Raw genomic sequence first — 22,427 nt, 5'->3', positions numbered from 1 at the left:
CTCGGCAGCAGCAGACTAACATAGAATCACCTCGGCAGCAGCAGCATAACACAGAATCACCTCGGCAGCAGCATAACACAGAATCACCTTGGTGGCAGCAGCATAACACAGATCATCTCGGCAGCAGCTTCATAACACAGAATCACCTCGGCAGCAGCATAACACAATCACCTCGGCAGCTTCATAACACAGAATCACCTCAGCAGAAGCAGCATAACACAGAATCACCTCGGCAGCTTCATAACACAGAATCACCTCAGCAGCAGCAGCATAACACAGAATCACCTCGGCAGCAGCAGCATAACACAGAATCACCTCGGCAGCTTCATAACACAGAATCACCTCAGCAGCAGCAGCATAACACAGAATCACCTCGGCAGCAGCAACATAACACAGAATCACCTCGGCAGCTTCATAACACAGAATCACCTCGGCAGCAGCAGACTAACATAGAATCACCTCGGCAGCAGCTGCATAACACAGAATCACCTCGGCAGCAGCAGCATAACACAGAATCACCTCGGCAGCAGCAGAATAACATAGAATCACCTCGGCAGCAGCTGCATAACACAGAATCACCTCGGCAGCAGCATAACACAGAATCACCTTGGCAGCAGCATAACACAGAATCACCTCGGCAGCAGCATAACACAGAATCACCTCGGCAGCAGCAGCATAACACAGAATCACCTCGGCAGCAGCAGACTAACATAGAATCACCTCGGCAGCAGCTGCATAGCACAGAATCACCTCGGCAGCAGCATAACACAGAATCACCTCGGCAGCAGCATAACACAGATCACCTCGGCAGCATAACATAATCAATAACTCGACAGCAGTCCTGCTTGTACCTTCCTTCCTTCCCTCTTCCAAGCTTTTGTTTCAACCACCATTAGCAGCTACTGTACTGTTCCATAAATTGCAGCTGTATTCAACAGCCTCGCGGCTTCCGGAGTTGACCAAGCTATGAACCAGTAATTTACTCCAGGGATCACGCCAGTCGCCCTGCTAGACAGGGGTCCAGGGAAGTAAATATTGTGGGAAGAAATAGCCAAGGAATTGTTATGGCTAGGCTTGTATAGGCCCTAGGGCTGTTAGCCTAGTACCAACCTATGAACCAACATGTATGTTATACTGTTGAGCTCAATTCCAACAGGCTGGCAGGCTATTTCATGGAGCTGACATCATCATGCATGGGATTACATCAGCTCAAAAAAGCGGAAAAAATGTTTTAAATAAAAAAGTCGGAAAATTCAGAAATTAAGGGGTGCCACTCAGGAATTGTGGCACCCCACTATTTGGACCTCAAATCCAGTAAAACACGAGTAATACAGTATGGTTGGGAAGTATGCATCATGACTACTAACAGTCATTTTCCCAGTTCTCTGATATGACTGTAGTATCATATACCATAAAAAACTATCATATAATGAAGTTTGTACTATAAGACATTATATCACAATCTGTCACTTTGAAAGTGATCACTTTTACAAATATAGAAGCTGCCCATTGTCTTCAGAGTTACCGGACAACTCAAAAAAGTTTTTTCTTCATTTTTTCATCTTCCCTATACCACAATACCCAACCAGACTTGCATAATACCAACTCCATGGCTGAGAAATAGTGGAAACATGAGAAATATATCCAAAATATGGCACCACGATTAGAAGGAATTTTTTATTTACACTAACATTAGTATTCAAGTGATTTCTGATATTTGCTGTGTCAAGGACACATGAGAAAGCCATAAATAAATAATATAAATATATATGAATCTTTCGATTTCAGTTGCATCTTACAAAGATAGGCATTTTTTTTAAATGGTTCATAAATGCATCTCTGTCATTTTCACATATAGAATAATGTGTTTTTTCTTTCACTAAATAAAGACTCTTTAAAACTTCAAACGGTTGCATTAGCCATATAAAAATCATGCCTCTAGCAAGACATGTAGTTCCATTGCTTCTGTTTATAAAATCTACTGTATTCAAAAGACCATGATGACAAGTTCCTTGCAGATTCTCATATACCAATGAATTTTTATCACATATTTTCCAGTCTTTAGCTATGTTCAATAGCTTGTCATTTCACATACATACAAGTGAATTGCTCTACATCAGCTGAAACACAGCCTGTGTCTTGCACTAATAAATTCTTAACTTCATCTGTCTTGATATGTTAATCAATGCAACTTTTATTCCTTGAGATATTATATCTGACTTTTTAATAATGTGCCTGTGTTTTTTTGTGGCTGGTACGCAGAAGAAAACCCAGCAATAATCCAGATGCCTCATAACCAAATTACCATTATTATGACATTTACATTCCTCCCCTTACCATTTTTAGAAATTAAACACAAAATGTCACATAATTTTTGTGACCATTTGTGACTGTGCCAACAGTTTAGTATGAAAAGACAAAGCAATTTACAAATCCTCTTTTAACAGTTATCAAGTAGTCCACAATCATTTATGGCATGATTTGCTAAGTGATGCCTTTTACCAGTTGGATGAATTTAAATGTTACGTATCATATTGCTTACTAAATCACAACTTTACAGGTATCAGCACAGTCTGCAGGTTGAACTCTCAGTCACTGTGTGATGCTAGTTACAAAAGGCATCAAAATTGATTTCCTTCAGGACTGAGCTCTAAGAGACTTCACTAAGGGCATTGGCCCCTTTGATAACATAATTATAACCTTTGACTTCATGTTTGTGACTGAAACCATTTTATTTTAGTGGAACAAAATGAGCTTGTGTGAAACAATAGCGAGTGCCTTTCCAATGGGTGTTATACTTCACTGCACTGGAAACTACTGTTAAGAAAGCCAAGTGTCCAGTTCAAAAAGTGTCTACAATTACTATGGTGAAGGTATGCTTCTCAAAACCATGATGTAGTTTACTGATAAGTATATGCAATGTAATCTGGACAACTGGATTGAATTCATATTATATAAACATAATAACCCAAATATTCAACAGACACTTACTCTGTACCTCTCCAATAAACCAAATACTTAAACTAATCCTTAATTCATATCTAACTTCCAGATTAAGTTTAACTTCAACAACCCAGATTGTGTAATCTTTATATTGCTAGCTAGACTGTTGTCATTAATCCTAGCCCTAATGCTAATTTTTAAGGTAGTACTAATGGAGTAGTTAGTTTTAGGATTATTAGAGCATTTCTCCCAGCCCTATAGGCTGTCAGCTTAGTAGTGCCTTTCTTTTTTTTTCTATGCACGGTGGCAAGCCCCTCAGTTAATCTCCTTTCAGCAGTGCCAAAGGCCCAGGCAGCAAGCTGACATGCTACGGTACACTAGACAGATGTTTTAGTTCCAGATGCAGAAGAAACATCATAGACAATTGCTGTGCTCAGTTACCACTTTTATGCAGAAGAAGAATTCTAGAAACATATTTCTGACTTCTTGAAAAAGTGGCCCTTAGTAAGTCTAGCCATGATATTGGAGTTGGCCAGTCATCAAGAGCCAGAGATGTTGCAACTTTTACCTAGAAGCGATAGACACCAAAACAGAAATAATAATGGGGTTCTAAAAAGGCATTTTCTTTTATATTTTACCTTATTTGCAGAACATTTGCTTAACCATGGTCAAAACCAATTTCTAACCTGAAAAGTTCATCACTGAAGGCATGATCCAGCTATTGGAACAAACTGCTGATGTAGGTCGTAGAAATGCACAAGATCAAGCTAGTATTAGGAAATTACCTACTTTGCTAGAGAGAAGTGTTAGTATACAGCATCCATTAGACAGCTCTCCCAATCCAACAGGAAGATGTATATAACAGTTGATATTAGAATGGCACATACAAATTATCCATGCAGCAACATACTCAAACATTACTTGAGAGTGGGAGTGGTAGCAGAAACTTCACACAAGTGCATACTGAGTCGACCAGTGGGACAGAAATGTAAATGCAGGAACAACTGAAACATTACCAAACAGGTAAGCCAGCCTGTATCATCTGACTGACCTAACTTCATTGCTAGACATCTTCCTTTGTACTGTATAAACCTAGTTGAACTTCTGGAGATAGACAGATGCCCTTCATTGCTGTCAATCTTTTATCTACACAATCAAGGGCAGTGTTAAACATAATGATGACAAAGGTCATAAATCAGAGACATTTTTTTCCAAATATTAGTGTTACTGATTTAAAAGGCTGATATAATAAAATACAGTAATTAAAGTGAACATTCAGAAGTAGGAAAAAAGTCTATAACTTAAATGACTGCCGTTATTTGTTGATTGCAAACCACTACCTTATCTTAAAGAGTCATATATTTTACAAGTGACAGATCAAAAATTTGAGCTAAAATCAGAGATAAACCTAAAAATCAAGGTCAGTTGAAATTTGTAATGCCCTTAACCAAGAGAGATAGTCTATGATGGAGCACGTGCTTGAAATACATGATTGGAGAAACATTCTGTGGTAATATTTTTAAGGAGCATAAAAATGTTGCTGCTATTGTGTAATTACTCTTTATTGGGGTCTAAGACCCCTTGAAACTCTGTAGTATTGGCAAAAAAATGTCATACAACTTCTTGTATAAACTATACTGACTTCAATTTAATCTAAGAACTAAAAGTATGAAGCAAGTCCTGGTATGTTACAGAAAGTATACCATTTCATTCTGTGGGCAAGTACTATAAGTGATATAAATACAATGGCAGGAGCTTAACAAACTGACAGAATGTTAAGACAGAATGCTGAAACTATTATTGTCCATACAAACTCATTTGTATTACAAACATTTATAAATATTATTGCTGAGGTCCAGATATCTCCAACCCAAAAGAACTTGTACGAATATAAAAAAAGTAAATTCTGCTTCCATGAAAAATCTATAATGCAAGGTAAAATAACAAGCAAAAAACTACAGCTCAAGATTCAGCATGCAACAGTTTTAAATTTGTTACCTTTTTAGATACAAAGTACCCTTTTGGCACATCTCCAAACAATTTTCCGTATTCTTCGTTTACTCTTTGCTGGTAGCTGTGCGTTGTTTCATGAACAGGGCTCCCCACAACGTATTGCTTGATATACTCTATCTGGGTCCTGTCCTTAGCAGGCTGAACCAATGTCTCATGGTAAACCTTTATATCACCATGTCCCACAGTCCTAGCAGATGCCACTGGGCTTGACCTTAGCTGCTGACTCCAAGTTTCTGACGAATCCCGGATTCCTTGTTCCCAGCTGCTCACATGCTGCTCCTTCCGCATGGAGAGAGGGGAACCACTAGGGATCCTCTCTCTAGGAAGAAAGTGGATTCAGAATGAAAATATTGTTAGTTCTGCAGTAGTATACATGACCATCCCTAGCCAAACCTTATTTTGTTATAGCAGTCAAATTAATCTTCCATTCTTCAATAAATACAGCATTTCTTTATTTATGGAAGGTGTCATTTTTCTGATATAATTAAATGTCAATTACTATCACAAAGTTTGAAAATAACATTATTAACATAAAAAGGCAAGTTAAGGTTAAGGCTGCAACCATAACATGCATTCACCTGCTCACATCAGCACTCAGCTCATACATTTTTCAAATTTTCTCATTTATACAATATTTTTACTTTTCAAATTGTTCTCATGCAATGGTCTCTTGCAAACAGGTAGCACCATGGTCCTCAGGTGACAGCTTTATTTTCTGCAATAACTCATACATCACAGAAATTGAATAGACTCACTCTGATTTTAGCTAATTCAAAGAGATTAAGTCTTATGTCTTTTTACAGATAGCTAAGCAATGACCAGCAGTTTTGCTTATTTCTCACAGTAATATAGGGATTTTATTAAGAGTTCATAATATTATCAAAGAGGAAGGATATAACATATGGAAACGTGAAAAGGGTTGACAAGGATTAAAAAATAAACATATCAAGATTTATTAAGTAGGACAGCTATTAATATAAAACTTAAAGTATGTGTATTTTTAAATAACAGGTTATAAAACATTAACAATAAGAATGCACTAATGTATAATCTTACAGTTTTTATGGTGGCAATATACAAGTTCTGATTTAATGGTTATATGGTAATAGTTCAGCTATTGTAGGTTGCATTTCATCATGTTAGCTGTACTGTACTGTAGTTATTTCTTAGTCTTTTGTAACAGAACCATAAATAACTGTGATCACAAAACATCAGAATCACTTGACTGTGAACCATAGTCAAACGGAAAACAATATGTAATTAAAAGCATTATTGCAGGGAGCAAGCCCCCTCCCTGCAGCACCAGCATTGGAGACTCTCTCTCCCACCACATAGCCCCTGCTACTTATATGAGCCATCTCTGAGATTGCACTATTTCTGAGAAAAGAGAAATCCCTGATATATTGAAATCTTGTTTTTTTTAAGGCAACTCCCAGAATCACACACTAGAACATCAATCATTAACATATTAGTGACAAGCCTGGAACCCTCAACTCCTCTACATGACAGATTACAGCTGTATGCATCATCCATATTATCAGTGTAATTTTCACGTTGCATTTACTTGATAACTGATAATGTAACAGACATTTACATAATGCGTAGCATGCTGATTTCTAGTTTAGTTATGTGATACTTATTTGAACTTGATTATTTATTGCAAGGCCCAGGTCTCTATTAATGGCATACAATTTTCAGCCCTGACTGTGATGACACTAAGTTTAGTTGACTAATATGCCCAGGGTAAGAAGATGGTACAAGCAGGGGGGCATGACAGCTGAAGTCCAGCTCATTTTTTTCAAGAGCAGGAAGCTTGGGGAGTACTTCCTGATGGAGACCAAGAGACAAACTTCTGGTCCTTAGCAGTTAAGCAGCTGTTAACTCCTCATATGACATTATTACGTGACAAACTGCAGAAAGCAAAATTCTGTAATTTATATCAATTGTCCCTATCTAGGAATAGAACAGGGCATCTTTAAATGACTCCAACTGGCACCTTATCTCAAGAACAGCCTATTTTGTACACCTTCACATTTAAACTGGTAAGTGAAAATTACTATCCCCCCAAGATGTAAACTTTAATATTGGACTCTATGATGATTTAAACTATTAGTTGAAGAAAAGCCTTTCTGTAAGATAACTCCAATCTCATAGAACTCTTGACCTCCTTGAATCATAGGCATTAAGAAACTTTCTATTTTTAGGAAAAAGTGAAACTTTGCCTAATGAAAAAATGCTTATTTTTATAAACATGTTCATTAAATAACAACTAAAACAGTAACATGGGTATACATAATGTAAAAGAAAAACTAAAGTAACATTTTCATGCAGTATGCACATTTCCTTTTTAACAATTACCATTCATTCCAACATTACATAAATTGCTCATTTCCCACCTTCCCTTAAACCTCTCACCCATTTCCTCCTTCTGAACTTTATTCTATGTGTATTACTCTCACAGATTCCATTTACTTCTATGTAGTTTTCTCTTTCCTTTCTCTAAGGACTCCACATACAGTTATTTTATCTCCTTTACAATATTCATTGTTTCAGTTACAGTTAGTTAAGATTTTGATTTTCAAGTATTTACTTTTCTGCACTCAGTAGCATTAAACTTTCAAGGTTTTACTACATATAGGCAATTCTGAGTCTATGGTCCATCACAATATAATCATTTCCTTACTTAACAACAGTTTGTTCCCCCAGCATTTCTGAGAAAACACTCTGTATGCATTTTTTTTAACTGCCAACTAGTTACATTCCTATTACACACATTCCCAGTTACTTCTCTGTTTCCTGTCACATTTTCAGCATTTGCTGGACTCCTGAGGAAAAATTCTTGGAAGTCTTCTTGGGGTATAAACATACCTATACAAACACTTCCAAGCAAATCTCATAAACTGTCTGGACTTCTCTGCATATGTGTGAGTCATATAGATGCCTTCCCATTGTTCCTTGATAAAATGCCTTTCCAGAGTTTGTTCCCAGTGTTTTCTAATCTCCTCTGACTAATTCTTATAACTATCAAGAAATATTTTATATGCTCTACTATTCAACCCTTTTTTAACAGCAGCATCTGTTTTAGACCCAAGTAAAAGCTTTGACATAGCTGGTCTTTCAATATTGGACTCCCCTTTCCTTTACTATATGCTTGTTTTCAGTATCAATCCCTAGTACAGAAGGCAGACCCCAACCCAGAGTATCGGACTACCCTTTCCTTTACTCTATGCCTCTTTTCTGTATCAATCCCTAGTACAGAAGGTAGACCCCAACCCAGAGTCAATACTTCTACTTGGCCTCATCCACTCCATTAACTTTCTGATCCTAGTAAATTTTTCCCAATATCTTGGTTCTTCGCTGATTTTCTCCAGTAAATTCCAGTTCCCTCTATGTGCGTATATTGCAAGTAAATGTATATCAATATAAATCTGCACTCTCTCCTAAAATATGGACTTCATGATAAAGTCAAACACTATTGTATTCTATTCTAAATACTGCCTAAGTAATTACTTTCTGTTATTACTCTTAAATATTATTTTGCCACTTCTGAACTATCCCGAACTGCACTGTTTTCACCTTGTGTAAAATCAGTTTTGTAGCTGCCTTGTGGTCCAAGTTGTGGCTTAAAAGGGTCTTTGGACTTGTCCACCTAAATGGTTAAAATAATATGCAAGAGTAAGCAAGTAAGTAAACAAGTATTATAACTCATGGCCCTAATTTATGTAAGAACTAAAATTAAAAGGTGCCTACCATATCTACATCGATTAAACCGACAATATTTTCTATTTACTGGGAAGAATCTACTGATGCTACCAGGGCAGATCATGCCTAAAAAAGTTGAAACAGATTCTAATAATCTAAGTACTGGAGATGCAAAACCCCTAAAATGCCTGAGCATTTAAAATATATCTGGTAACACCCCACACTATTCCTCTAGTTCAGCCTTATCTGGACTTTCAAAAACATTCTGTTTAAGAAACTAAAAGTAGCTTTTGTTGTGTCCTTTTTTGTTTTTTCATTACTGGTGGATCATTGGATTCAGGTACTGAACATAGCTTAGAGACTGTATCTTGTTGAGAAGAGCCAATGTTTAGCTAGAGACCCTTCTGGTAGGTTAGACCCCAAAGAAATGTTTATTGGCCTGTTTTGAGAAATACCTTTCTTCAGGATTGCCTACTGAAAGAAAAAAATATATGCTTAAAAGAATAAAAAGAATGCTAAAAAAAACACTCAGGAGTTAATGAAATTACCCTCGAAAATTTCAAACTAAAAATGTCATACGACAAAGGCAGAACATTAGACAATGCAGCATGACCGAATTGTCAAGCAGACAGAATTAACTGTATTAAAAGCTTTGGATCTCCATACGGAGAGTTTACAAAATGGGCACAAGGTTGATAAGAAAGGTAAAAAAAGAGTTAAATGGAGTGGTACATGGTGTTTCTTAGCTTCAGGAACTAAAACAGACTAACAGTTCTCCTCCTTCAAAGAAAGCTATTTTCCTCTAAGAATCTCATAGGACTCTCAAGTTGAGTGATATGTCTGGACAAATACATGCCAAAAGGTATATAAACTTTAAGAATGGGTCTGATGAGATATGAGTAAAGGGAACTGAGCCTGTTTTAGATATAGAAGAGATGCGCTTGAAAATTAGATAAGAAAAGTCAAAGGCTTTCCTAACTACTCCAGGGATATGATGGCTAAAATATCAGGAATTATCAACAAGACTGCCTAGATCCTTTATGACACAATCCAATTGTACTTGTGTGCCACTTACATAGTATGGGAAAATGTTTTGCTTACCAAAATTGTTTACATTTAATTTGAGACCACTGTCCTTGCACCAGCTGTTAACATGGTCTAATCCATATTGGTGCAATTGCGAGTTAGTGGCAGACTGAATAACAACTCCCAATTCTTCTGCAAGCTTAACCTCGGGCCATAAATATTGACCTGAAGGTTTGGGAAATAGATACCAAATAGTAGAGAGCACAGCAGTGAGCCCTATGGTGAATCACTGGTAAGTTTTGATTGCTTTTAGAACTGGTACCTGTAACTATAATCACATGGCTTCTGTCAGACAACCAATCAGCTATCCACTGTAATACATAAGGATTTATATTCAGATTTACAAATAGCATTTCCTATAATGATCTCTCTGCTAAACTGATGGACGTGTATACCTGTGGTAGGCATATTGCACCTCCACGTAATCATTTGTGGTCTTTGTTGTGGTTGTTGTGAGAAGATACATATTACCGATAATTGTGAACACAGTATTAATTTAGAATCACTCATTTTGACAGTAAGACTCAAGAACTATAAAATTAAGGATTAAATGATGTTTCCCCAAGATAACGGAAAAAGGAAAGGAAAAGGAAGCCTAGAGGACTGACTAAAAAATTCATGAGGACAGTTTCCATACAGCTTTGATTCTGTTGGCAAAAATCCTCAAGTAATATTACAGGTGACTAAACAGCCTGTCATAGTGAATGAAGAAGTTTTATCAACATTTGTTTCTAGTTCAAAAAAGTTCCAAGCATTAACTAATATTGCAGATAAGCCTACGCAAGCTCAACAAACTGCAAATGTTAATGTACTTTCAACTAGAGAGGAATCATCTATACAATTACATTTTTCCATGAGACTGAAAAGATAAACTGTTATAAAACCTTTTTTACCAGTGCTAGATAAACCAGAGATACTCCAAATAATCTCTGATACAGGAATTTTTTGTTCGTACATAGAAATATTCATTAACTCCAGATGTTCACAGACTGCAATAAGAAATGTCTTATAGGACCATACGATCATAAGAAATTCAAGACAAACAAGTCTTGATACCAATTATGTTTTACTAGTACCCATCCTCAGACCCCCCCCCCCTCAAAAAAGCAAGTCTAGTCAAGCCCAGGCTGAATTTGTGAGTATATGTACAATCATCCAGGTCCTATTTAAAAGACGATAGTATGCCACACTACTTAATTTGCAAGGGGCTTTGTTCAGAGGTGGTGGAGGTGGTGTGTGATAAGTTATCGGCTGGTAAAGATTTAGGATCCTGGTTCTGGTATTAAAGAAACTATCTGATTTGTGGAGATGCAAGAGATCCAGGATCATTGAGTCCCTGATGGCATGGAGGTAAAGACACAGATCTCCTTTCAGGAGTTTATAAGATACTGAACAGAGGGATGCTGCTTCTATTCTTTTTTGGTAGCTTAGGGTTTTTAGTTTGATGATCTTCATAGTTAGAAACCTCTGGGGATGTTCTAATTGTTTAATACTTCTAGAAAATACATCCTTGGAGGGGGAGATTGTACTCAATAACTGGCCTAGACAATTCCGAATATAATGGAACAATGACACCTTTAGACCTGGATTATATTCCCTTAGATATTAGCTGTGCTAAGTAGAAAAAAAAATTACTGACTACAGTCTACAAGCACTGATCAAAGAAGAAGGAATTATCATCCTATATTCTAAACTCCCTGGCCGCATTTTCATGTTAACTGGACATATTGTCCATGCTGTATACTGGGGAGAAGAACTGCCTATCAAATGTGACAATAGTGCACTTTTATTTTGCATTTAATGTTAGCCTGTTTTCAGAACTCCAGGTATTTATGACTGTACATTTTTGATAAAGGGTTTAGCCATCAGAGGCAGACTTGATAATGACTCACAGTTTGCACCCATCTGCAAAGTTAGTTAGGGGTTGTGGTTCATGGTCTTGAGATCAGAAAAGCAGATGCTAAATAGAAGAGTTCCCAGTACTGAGCCCTATGGTTACCACTGGCTACCCTCATACACTCTGAAGATGCGCCTGCCACCTGCATTGTGCAGGTTCTGCCCTTTAGCCAATTTTCTATCCATCTTACCCCATGGGGATTTATTTTTAAAGCATAAAGTTTCCAAACTAAGCTTGTACAAGGGATGGTATCAAATGCATTGACCAGGTCAAGGTACTACATGTGGACAGCACGACTGCTATTGACACTCTCGGTCACCCTCTTGAATAAGTTAATCAAATTCATTAGACCCTTGACAAATCCAAATTCCTGCAGGTCTAGTCTGATGAGGTTTCTGATATCATAGTTTATCAGGAGAGTCATAATATGCCCTATGGCTTTGCAAGAGAGACTTGACAGGCTGATGGGCCTATTATTCCTGGTGATAGGGCCACCCTTGCTGAGTGCCGAGTATAGACATCAATGAGAAAACAACACAACTATTAACAATGTACTGTTAAACAGGATTTTCAAATAAATATTATTGTTATTGATACTGTTATAATAAAACAGAGTTGTCTCTAATGTATGTGGTCCTTGTATAGTAATACACAAATTTAAGTTTAAGACCAACTTCTAAAATATAGCACTTGTTTTCTAAACCTCTAAAGTTCATAAGTAACTTGAAAGTAGTATGTGGCAATACTTTGGAGATATTGACGTAATATACTGATAAACATTTGCAAAACAGGTCTTATGTACAAAACAAAGCATTTCCTTGCAGACTGCCAAAAATGTTACTGCTTCTGTATATGTACCTCCACCACTCTTAATATGCTTCATCTATCCTCAGCAACATGCAAGCCACTCTAAAATCAAACTTGAACAGTATAACAATAAAATAGCTAAATACACCATTGACCAATCTTGTAGAGCCCATCATTGCATATCCTCTAAGCAATAAAATTCTCTTGAATTAAATTATCGTATTGTACAATCTCAGCTAAAACTGCCCACAACATCTCTATATACCACTTAGATCCTTTTGTTCAGAAGAAAAAATTTTTTTGAAATAAACAAGTCATATAACACCGGAGGAGATGCCTTATACACTAATTACATCTCTAAAATCTGGAACTCCGTCCTGCAGACATTAAGACAAATTGATAATTTACAATCTTTCAAAACTGAACTAAAAATATTTTAATAACTATTGGGAATGCTCCTGCTTACCCCTAGACTAATTCCTATCTACCCTCACACTACCCCCATCATTATTCGGATCTATATTATAACATCGAAATCTACAAAGATCGAATGTTATAATATCAAACCCTAAACACCGAAATCCACAAACATCGAACAGTCAGAATAGCGATTTTTTTTCCCAGGGAAAAAAAATCACTATTCCGAGAAACATACACACAACACAAACACACACAAAAAAACAGAAATCCACACACATACACTTAAAATCCTACAACTAAACCTAAACTAAACTTTACATAGACTACTAGCTATCCACTTACCTTAACCCGACCCTAACCCTAAGGTCCGTCACTATCGCACACTCACCTCACCCGTGCCCTAACCCTAACTCACCTAACCCGCCCCCTAACCCTAACATACACACAATCGCACACTTACCTGAACCCAACCCGTAATGCTCCAAAATATCGAACGCTGAAAGCAATAAAATTCTCTTGAATTAAATTATCGTATTGTACAATCTCAGCTAAAACTGCCCACAACATCTCTATATACCACTTAGATCCTTTTGTTCAGAAGAAAAATTGTGTGAGAGCACCCCTGCAATACCAGGCTACAACTCTTACCACACTTTTCGGCCACCAAACCAGGACCGAAACACTAAAGGTGGAGGAGTGTCAATATTCACCAAGGATATTCACACCACCAGGCTAGTTGGCCAACACAATGTGTCTGAAATTCTCCAAGTGCAACTAACACTAGGTAAGACTGCAATCCAAATTGTAGCTTGCTACAGATCCCCCACCATACCCCAAGATTCTCACTACACCTTTCTAAACATACTGGAAAATATTAAGATAGAACCAAACACCCTAATACTGGGTGATTTTAACTACCCTGCCATTAACTGGGAAAACTACTCATGTCCCAACACCTTTGCAACGGTTCTTGGAATTCATAAATTCCAACGCCCTGGATCAACTAATCCATAGTCCCACCAGGGGCTCCAATATCCTAGACCTGGTCATTACCAACATGGGAAGTCAATGCTCCATACCTATGGTCACCCCCTCGTTAGTCAGGTCTGACCATAAGCTAATCAGCCTTAACATCCACATCCCACCCCCAGTAAGGAAACCACCATAAAAAACTTCTCCAAAGCCAACTTCATGCTACTCAAGTCAGAAGTGACAAACTTCATGACACCCATGCAGACGGGAACTGAAAGTTCAACTGCTGAATCCTACACTAAGGCACTGTACAAGCACATCCACTCATGCATGAATCGTGCCATCCCAAATAGAACCAAAATGCTCTCATCCAAAAAAAGGAAGCCAATCTGGTGGTCCCCTGCCATAATCAAACTTTACAACAAAAGGAAGAAACTTTTGCAGAAAAGAGGAAAATCCCAGGATGCAAAAAACTCCCTTACTAGCCTCAGTAAGAAACTGAGATGCCTCATAAAATCCTCTAAAGCTAGTTACGAAAATAAAATTGCCAAAGATTCCAAAGACAACCACAAAGCATTCTATAACTATGTCAAGAATCTAAATGGCAATGCTCAGATCTGCTCTGAGCTAAAACAGAATGGCATTAAATATACTGATCCGAAGGATATTGCCAATATCCTGGTAGATCGATTCAGTGCCAACTTCACCCCCTCTCACCCCCTAAATGGCCCATCTCAATACCGGAAGATTGCCAAATTCCAGTAATTACGGCCACACAGGTACAAAACGCACTCTCTAAAGCCAAGAATTCAGCATCCATGGGACCAGATGACATCCCGGGCTGTGTACTACATGAACTACAACATGAACTGGCACCTCACCTAAGTGTCATGTTTAATCATAGCCTCACCTCAGGTTTCGTGCCCACTGAGTGGTGCAGAGCTACACTTATCCCAATCCACAAGGGGGGATCCACCTTGGATCCCGGAAACTACCGTCCCATCAGTCTGACAAGCCTTATCTGCAAGGCCATGGAGCGTATTATCATGGAACTTATAAACAAAGACATTGGCAACCTTCAAACACTGGACCCCACCCAGTTTGGGTTTGTGAAGGGCCGATCTTGTCTCCTGAACCTGACTGACTTCTTTGAATCAGTCTCCAGAGCCATGGACAAGGGTAAGGTGGTCCACACAGCCTATCTAGACCTTGCCAAGGCCTTTGACACCATCCCCCACTCTGGAATCATAGATAAACTTACTAAGTTGGGCATTAATCCCTATGTCACCCAATGGGTTGCTAAATGGCTTACTGATAGAACCCACACTGTAAAAGTAGCCGACTCCAAATCCAGCTCCAGACAAGTGACAAGTGGAGTACATCATGGTTCAGTCCTGGGGCCGCTCTTGTTTGACATCTACTTCTCTGAAGTACAGGTCAACACTAAGGGACTTTGGCTAACAAAGTTTGCAGATGACTGCAAACTGGGAGCCATTATTGAATCCCCAAATGATGTGGATACTCTACAAAAGGGCCTTACAGAAACAGATGCTTGGTGCCAGAGCCATGGGCTCAAGCTCAATGCCAAGAAATGTATTGTTATCCCCTTTGGGAAAAACATGTATCCATGAATTACTATATAGGTGGCAGTACACTAAACACAGAAAGTGTGATAAGAGACTTAGGGACACAGGTGGACAGTTGTCTCACCTTCGATAACCACATCGCCACAACAGTCAGGAAATCCTTCTATGTGGCACACCTCATCACGAAGGGCTTTTCATCCAGAAAAAAGGAGGTCATTGTCCCACTGTACTCATCCCTCATTAGACCCATTATAGAATACAACGCCCCATTTGGTATGTACCTCTCAAGACATCTGCAACAACTGGAAAGGCCTCAGAAATACGTCACTAAAAGAATCACAGGCCTAAAGCAGATGCCCTACGCTGACCGCCTTAAAAAACTCCAGCTATCTTCTACTCAGAGGCGATCTCTGCTTAACATACAAGGCCATGTCAAACCCAGAGCTGTTGGACATGCTACACTTAAAGAAATCCCAATCCCTCAGAGCTACATGCTCCAGGGATCTAAACCTTGTCATCACAATAAACAAAACATGCTGGAGGGATAGGTTCCTGACCCAGAGACTCCCCAGACTCTGGAACAGATTGCCCATACATGTCAAGCAGAGTGCCTCTTTGGACCTCTTCAAGAGGAACCTTGACGATTGGATGGGAGAAAGGAAATTCACACCAGGGATCACGTCAGTCACCCTGCTAGACAGGGGTCCAGGAAAGTAAATAATGTGGGAAGAAATAGCCAGGGAATTGTTATGGCTAGGCTTGTATAGGCCCTAGGGCTGATAGCCTAGTACCAACCTATGAACCTTTGAACCACCGAATTCTTTCCCTGGGAAAGAATTCGGTGTCCTGCACCTTCGCTGTTTTCAGCGTTCAACATTATGGGTTCGATATTATAACATTCCATCTTTGTAAGATTCGATGTTATAATATAGACCCCATTATTCTTCCATAGTATACCAAAAACAAAATTAAGTCTGCTGTTTTGTATTCTCTACTATTCTTTCACTTTCGTATTCCAAAACTATCGTTAGCTAAATCTAGTTAACCCCATAATATATTTTACTTATTCATGTTGACACTTGTCTCTTCTTTCACTTATGATATTTAATTTTAATATTATAAATCAAGATTGAAATGTACCTAATATTGTATTATTCTGGAACTATTGTATTGCATTGTATGGTTTGCAACTGTAGTACTGTTTTAATGATTGTTAGTTATATGGTATGCCCTCTCTTTCTTTTTTTTTATTGTAACCAAATTTTAGTTTTTTTTCCCCATGCCTCTACTGAAAAGGGGTTTTGTACCCAGTCAGAAACTTCAAAAAAGAGAGACTCCAAATGGACAAGCAAAGCAGTTTTAATAACAGTTATATGAACAGTAAATAAAAGGTTAAGCCCTTTCACCCGGAACACTCCCAGGCTTCTTCAGAACAATTCTACATTACAAAGTGCACTTATTTAAAAGTAACCAGCAATCAAAATCTGCCAATCACTGAATAACACATATTCTAAAACCTATCCCAACCCAACACTACAGTGTTAATCCTTTAATGCTCAGTGCAAACAGAATAAAATTAACACTGTGTATTAAATGCAGTGATGAAAATATATCCTTGAACAATGCTGTATTAATAAAATCTTTCACAATTTAGCAGCCCTTAATCTAAGGACAATGTTAATACTAATATAATCATTCAACTCCGGTGGTTTGTCTGCATCCAGTTTAATATGCCAGAATAACTCCCTATATTCTAATCTGGCTTCCCAAGCACCACCCCTGGGGTCATGTAAAACTTGTTCCATAAAAAAAGAACCTGAATTTGGCATTCCTGCAGTTTTTAACGTGCTTAAACACTGCACTAGTCTTCTTTTCTCTTAGTATATCATATGAGTGTTCATATGCCCGCTTCCTTAAGCACCTCTCCGTCTTCCTAATATAAAAACTGGGAGATACTTCACAGGTAACCAAATACACTACACCTGTACTAGTACAGTTATAGTGTCCCAAGGATCTAAATAAAATGTCCCTTGCTGCCAAATAAATATTCACCTGGTCAGCCATGACAGTGCATTGATTACAAAACCCACACATAAATGTACCAGGTTTCCTGTTATTCAGCCTCAAATCAACACAATCTCCCCTCTCAAACATCTCCTTCAGATTCATGTCCCTTCTCCTGATAATTCTAGGTTCCTTAGGTATAAATTTATTGGTATCTTCGTTATTTGTAAGCACTCCCCAGTATTTCTTAATAATGTTCTCTATGTCTGAGGATATAGCTGAATAAGTGTGATAAAAGCTGAGCTAAAATCTCCGACAATCTGCTCACTGGTTGTAGATGGTGAACAATCCAAACCTAAAAGGGGCTTATATTTCAGCTCCCTTTCCGTTTGGAGTCTCTCTTTTTTGGATTTTTGGTCCTACTTCTTGGAGGTTTCCCAGTCAGAAACTCCCAGTGAACAAAGTCAAACAAAAGAACAAACAAATAAAAAAAATAACTTGGAAAAAAAGGTAAGCCAGTTCTGACCTTTTCTGTTGCCTTACCAATCAAAACAGCTTTCAAAGCTGAACAACATAATCATCTTACTATGTGTTCAAGACATGGATACAAAGACATTTACTTTGATAGCGATTCTTGTTGACAGCATACAATATACAGGATTCTGATCAGGCCGCTGACCATAACCTTCATTTGTTTTCATGACATGGATGCCAAGAACACATAATATGTCCACAGACCTAATCATAATTCATTGATGAGCATGGGGCTTTATCTGCTCCATGTGCTACTAGTTACAGAAAAAAAGCACTAAGAGCTTTGTCAGCTTTCAAAGCTGTAGAAAGACACTAACACAGTCCCTTATGTTTACCTCACCTTGCCATGCCTCTCAAATGTCCAGATTTTCACCTCATAGGTTTGGTTTATTCCTCATAAAACCTTTGGTTTTCAGACAAATGTCTGAGGATTTAAGTCCATAAATAATAATATATATTTGAGTTTCATAGGTGTTTACTAGGCTAACGACTACAAGGGCCTTTTTACACCTAGCCATGCATCCCAAATCTCTGAAAAGTTCTGATATCCTCAATAAGTGTAAGCATGGGCCTGGGAGATGAACCATTTACAGGTTACCTGTTTCATCAGAGACATAGGTGCCAAATCAGGGATGAATTTCCATTTTCCCATCCAATTGTCCAAGTTGCACTTGAATTGGATTAGGGATGAACTCTGTTTCACATGGATGGGGAGCCTGTTCCATAGTCGGGATAGTCTCTGTGATACATACCTATCTCTCCAGCAGGTTCTATTTATATCACAGGCAAGGTTTAAATCTTTAGAACGAGTAATTCTGGTACTGTTTGTTTTGTGGATATGCAGGAGGTCCACCAAAGTGGGGCCTGACAAACACGTGTATGCCAGGCATTGATGTCCCCTTTTTTCAGCCTTCGTATTCTTAAGAAAATGTAGGCAAATAAACAAGCTAATTTCTAAGTTTATAACAGGATATCAGGGACACTTTAATGGTATGGACAGCAGGCAGAAGCAATGTTTTTTTTTTTATTTTGCCACTGTCTTTCTGGGTCAGTACTGGCAGAGTCGACTGCCTAGCTTGAGACCCAACTCTAACAAGTTAAACAGAGAGTGCTTAACAATTGTTAAGGTCAGACCTTGCTCTATAGTAGTTGGGACGTGTGGGAATAATTAGTGTATTTGTTTCTGAGAGCAAAACATCTCTTTGTGCAATTTTTAAGTTGGTGTTAGCATCAGCTTCACTTGGACACCATTATTATATTCCAGTTTAGTCTCTGTTCATTCGTGTGTGCACTCTTTTGTGGGGGGGGGGGGGGTCAGTTGTTTCTAGTGTACAGTCCCTGGTTTCCTAGTTTTCTGTGTTTGACCTGCTGAACGTCTCTGAACCCATAGCAGAAGCAGCTGGAGATTGGCCATTCACTGCAGAACTTAAACCAAGGATGAGTCCAGCACATAAGGCTTTAACTCTAGATGCTGTCTTATAGGTTTATAGGTAGGTACTAGGCTATCGGCCTATATATAACAATTCTATGGCTATTGCTTCCCAAAAATATTTACTTTCCTGGACCCCTGTCTAGCAGGGCTACTGATGTGATCCTTGAGGTGAATTTCCTATCTCCCATCCAATCACCAAGGTTCCTTTTGAAGAGGGCCATTGAGGCGCTCTGCCTGACATGTATGGGCAGCCTATTCCAGAGCATGGGGAGTCTCTGGGTCAGGAATCTATCCCTCAAGCATGTTCTATTCATCGTGATGACAAGGTTGAGATCCCTGGAGCATGTGGCTCGGAGGGATTGGGATTTTTTTTAAGTGTAGCATGTCCAATAACTCTATGTTTGACATGGCCTTGTATGTTAGGCAAAGATTGCCTCTGAGTAGGTGATATCTGACAGAAGATAGCTGGAGTTTCTTTAGACTGTAAGCATAATGCATCTGCTTTAGGCCTGTGATTCTTTTTGTGAGGTATTTCTGCAGCCTTTCTAGTTGTTGCAGATGTCTTGTGAGGTACATACCAAACAGGGCATTGTATTCTATAATGGGTCAAATGAGGGACAATGTCCTTTTAAAGGATTTTCTAACTGTTGTGGCTATGTGGTTATCAAAGGTGAGACCACTGTCCACCTGTGTCCCTAGGTCTCTTATCACACTTTCGGTGTTTAGTGTACTGCCACCTATGTGGTTGTTCACAGGTACATTGTTTTTCCCAAAGGGGACAACTATACATTTTTTGGCATTTAGCTTGAGCCCATGGCTCTGGCACCATGAATCTGTTTTGGCAAGGCCCTTTTGTAGTATATCCACATCATTTGGGGAATCAATAATGGGTCCCAGCTTGCAGTCATCTGCGAACTTTGTAAGCCAGAGTCCCTTAGTGTTGGCCTGCACTTCAGAGAAGTAGACGCTGAACAAGAGTGGTCCCAGGACACAACCCTGCGGTACACCACTTGTCTGGATCTGGATTTGGAGTCGGCTAATTTTACAGTGTGTGTTTTGTCAGTACGCCAGTTTGCAACCCATCGAGTGACATAGAGATTAATGCCCAGCTTAGTAAGCTTATCTATGATTCCAGAGTGGGGGATGGTGTTGAAGGCCTTGGCGAGGTCCAAGTAGGCTGTGTGAACCACCTTACCCTCGTCCATGGCTCTGGAGACTGACTTGTAAGGTATGACCACTACCTGTGATAATAAACCCAGAAGCTGCACATTTTTGTAGTAGCAGATACACACGTGTATGACAAGTAGTATATTTTTCAGGCACTATTGTATATGAAATGGCTCCAGGTCAACAATGATATTGAAATTTACTGTTCAGAGCTGCAAGCCCTGTGTTTTCCTTAATGTCTCTGCAATTAACTTGAGCTTCTTATTTGATATTTTACAATTATTTGATTAGCTGATATAAGCATCAGCAAACTGAAACAAGTATCCAGTGATTCTTCCGTGTTGTGAATGGCAGCAGGCATCTGTGTGGTAACATAAAGTGTTTTCCTGGAGGACAACAGAAAAAACATCCAGAAACATTGGAAATGGACCTGTACTAGTTCACAAAGATGGTTTCATGGGCTGCACAAGTGTGACCACCACATACTTAGCATAGATTTTGTAATATGCCCATGGGGAGCCAAACTATCACAACATTCCTATCTCCTCAGACTGACAGTCTGTTGTGTCAAACATTGACCTTTGCAATTGTGATTAACAGTCTTGGACAAATGTCTAGTTTTTACATCAACTTGTTTTTTTTTTTGCACTAGAGATGGAATACATATCTTGCCAGATCTCTAATATTTATGTAGCCAAACCTATAACCTGCTCATATATGCATTGGGATTTAGAATGCAAAGGCAGTGAGATGAGGTAAATCACCTTCTTTTCCACAACATTCAGTCAACTGGACACATTGTGCAGAGCAGATCAGTCAGAAAATAGGGATGTCATTGCAATCTACATGCTACTGCATTAACCACAGATGAGGATTCATGGTTCTAATATACAAAAAGTACTTGACATAGTACCGGAACTTCTTGTCTGATTTCTTCACCATGGTTGAAAGCTTGTTTGGAGCTCTCCAGGTTGGCTTAATTAGAGGACTGATCACAGAAAGGGCAATAGGAACCATCTTAGGTTGTGGTCTCTAGTAGGTCTTGGTAGTCAGCTATTTCTTGCTTGTATGTATCACACCAGTGTCCTAGAAGAGAGATCTAACTTGCTAGACAAATATCTCACTTAGTCCAAACTCCTTGATCCTGACTCCAAAAGCTGCAATTTCCAAACTACTTTTGCATTGTTGACTGAATTGGAAGTTCGGAGCTCATGCAGATACTCTTAACACCCTTTGCAGGATGCTTTTATTTCCGTGTCTATACAACCATTACATTAACATATTTAAGTAAGGAGGGCATGCATGAGTGATGGAGGAGGGCTTGCCCCCTGCGAAATTGATTTTCAACATGTTCTGCTTGCATGTTCACTGGCTTCATCTGTGATTAAAAAGCCTCCTGTTAGCAGGATGAGTGTTAACTTCTAGTTGTGGATGTAAACTGGAATAAAGCTAGGTGCCCATCTTTTATATAAACATCACCCATGGACCAATCCCAGGGGAGGAGCAGTAGGCAAAGGAGAATTAATCATGCACTGGTTTACTTTGTCATCATGGCTGGTTACATTTAACTAAAAAAATAAATCCTTTACAAAAATCTGAGAAATAATAAGATGAGATCAATTGTATGATGTGGAAAGATGGCAAGAAAGAACTAAAGTATGAGTGATGTGCCCCGCAATTTTATGAGTTCAATGATTAGGACAGACCACAGATTAAAAGATATGCAGACACAATATACAGCAAATATAACCTGATGGTCAACATACAATTGCAGATCAAGACTGTTGTGAAGATACAAGTACAAAGTAGGTCACAAGATGACCAGAAGGAGAAGAGTTCATGACAACCAAGAGAATGTAAATCA

General features: G+C 38.6%; 1 protein-coding gene across 3 annotated transcripts in view; it reads right to left on the bottom strand.

The window, feature by feature from the left end:
- Positions 1 to 22,427, bottom strand: part of ANK1 (ankyrin 1) — a 1,899,552-nt gene that overhangs the window by 227,115 nt on the left and 1,650,010 nt on the right. For all 3 annotated transcript variants that reach the window (XM_044082993.1, XM_044082990.1, XM_044082992.1), the window contains one exon: positions 4,942 to 5,275. In XM_044082993.1, the coding sequence (XP_043938928.1) occupies positions 4,942 to 5,275 (334 nt within the window). The remainder of the gene's footprint in view (positions 1 to 4,941; positions 5,276 to 22,427) is intronic.

Source organism: Protopterus annectens, chromosome 9.part0 (assembly GCF_019279795.1).
Source record: "Protopterus annectens isolate FY-2018-M chromosome 9.part0, PAN1.0, whole genome shotgun sequence".
Classification (NCBI taxonomy): Eukaryota; Metazoa; Chordata; order Ceratodontiformes; family Protopteridae; genus Protopterus; species Protopterus annectens.
The sequence above is the reverse complement of the archived record's forward strand: the minus strand, read 5'-3'. Positions and strand labels throughout refer to the sequence as shown.